Consider the following 1686-nt stretch of genomic DNA (forward strand, 5'->3'; position numbering starts at 1 on the left):
TTGGAAATTTCAGTTTGTGCATGACCAAATCATTGTATATTCTTATTGAGACAGAATAACGGGCTAAAATTATGCTGTAGGAAAATAATAATAATAATAACAATAACATTTTGAACTTATTAAATTTTGAACACTTGGCCCACTCCAGAACCGTTCCTTTGAAATCAGGAATGTGTGCTGCCAGTAGCTACTGAGTGGATGAAGAACATGTACAAACAGAAGTCACAACACGGCTCTAGTTACAGTATGAACGATGAATCTTGCCATCCTTTCTGACGCTGGCAGCTTTAACGGCAACACTGAGCTTTTCTACACATCAGGGTAAAAAGAAGGAAAAAAAAAGACAACCGAACTTCAAAGTACAGCTAACATAACTGTTAGAACAACACTGTTATTCAGTAATAGGAAAAAAAAAAAACCTTTGAACTACTAAAACTACTGCCCTCTTAAAAAAAAGGGGGACAAAAAAGCAATGGTAAAAATAGAAAAAATATTTAAACGTTTAGCACAGCCCAGTTATTGGAAGGCGCTCACGGTCTCAGTTCTTGCCTCTCTTAGACTTTCGAGGGGACTTTTTGTTGCTCTTCTCTTTTTTGACATCAGCTTTCTCCGGGCTCGACTCTGGCTCGTGACGTTTGGACCCGCCTTTGGTTGCCTGTTTTTTAACTGGGGGCTCCTCTGGGGTAGTCTCCTCGGGTTTGGACCTTTTGGACCCGCCTCTTGCCGTCGCCTTTTCGGCCTTGGGCGCTTTGGGGGACGACTCTGGTTTGGACCGCTTGGATCCGCCTCGTTTCGTCTCCTTTTCCACCTCAGGCTCATCTGGTGAGGACTCGCGTCTGGCCCGTTTAGACCCGCCCCTCGTTGGCTCCTCTTCAACTTCGGACTCCTCAGACTCCTCGGGTTCGGGGCTCGACTCCTTGTACACGGGTTTCTTGGTGGCCCGTTGGCTCAGTCTTTTAACTGCTGGTTTTTTAGGCTTTCTTGAAGGCGCACCTCTCTTGACAGGGGTTGCTGTGGATTCCTTCTTAACGGCCGACTGTTTCCTTCCTCCCTTCTTGGCCGAGGAAGCTGCTGCTTTGACGGGAGACTTTTTAGCAGGCGTGCGGCCCCGGCTTTTAGCTTTCGATGGACTGGCACGCTGGGCTCGTTTGGATGGTGGAGGGCGTCGATTTGTACGCGAAAGGGCCTTTGATCTCCTAAAATCACATTAAAAAAGTTAAATAAGTTGCATGTGAATGAAACCACAAAAAATTTGAAACTTTAATATGCACCTCTTTCGAGGAGCTTCATCTTCTGACTCCGACTCTTCCTCCTCCTCATCTTCTTCCTCCTCCTCCTCTTCATCTGAAGAGTCAGCTGTGTGCCTGCGTCGAGTTGGTTTCTTTGGAAGCTCTTTAAAGTTGTCTGGGTACAGGATTTTAGGACTAAAAACAAAAGATAAGACTTTAAAACATGGATACACAAAGTATGAAAACATCTTTAAATTTCAAAAAGCTCAATATAAAATGACTTTTTCCTTTGAAAGTTAAATAGTTGTACTGAAATGGGAAAATCTAACACACACTACAGATTAGTACAGTGGTTCCCAAACTTTTTGTCTTCTGACCCACAAAATATCCATGGCAAAAACTTGTGATCCCAAATATTACTGGTTTGAGTACATGAACTTCGTTAATAACCCTAAAA

General features: G+C 43.5%; 1 protein-coding gene across 1 annotated transcript in view; it reads right to left on the minus strand.

The window, feature by feature from the left end:
• Positions 1 to 51: 51 nt before the first annotated feature.
• Positions 52 to 1686, minus strand: part of hp1bp3 (heterochromatin protein 1, binding protein 3) — an 11080-nt gene continuing 9445 nt past the window's right edge. The window contains exons 12-14 of the mRNA XM_014009501.1: positions 1662 to 1680; positions 1272 to 1477; positions 52 to 1196 (exon numbers count right to left, since the gene is read on the minus strand). Coding sequence (XP_013864955.1) covers positions 539 to 1196; positions 1272 to 1477; positions 1662 to 1680 — 883 coding nt within the window. The 3' untranslated portion in view covers positions 52 to 538. The remainder of the gene's footprint in view (positions 1197 to 1271; positions 1478 to 1661; positions 1681 to 1686) is intronic.

The sequence above is a fragment of the Austrofundulus limnaeus genome, unplaced genomic scaffold, assembly GCF_001266775.1.
Source record: "Austrofundulus limnaeus strain Quisiro unplaced genomic scaffold, Austrofundulus_limnaeus-1.0 Scaffold59, whole genome shotgun sequence".
NCBI lineage: Eukaryota > Metazoa > Chordata > Actinopteri > Cyprinodontiformes > Rivulidae > Austrofundulus > Austrofundulus limnaeus.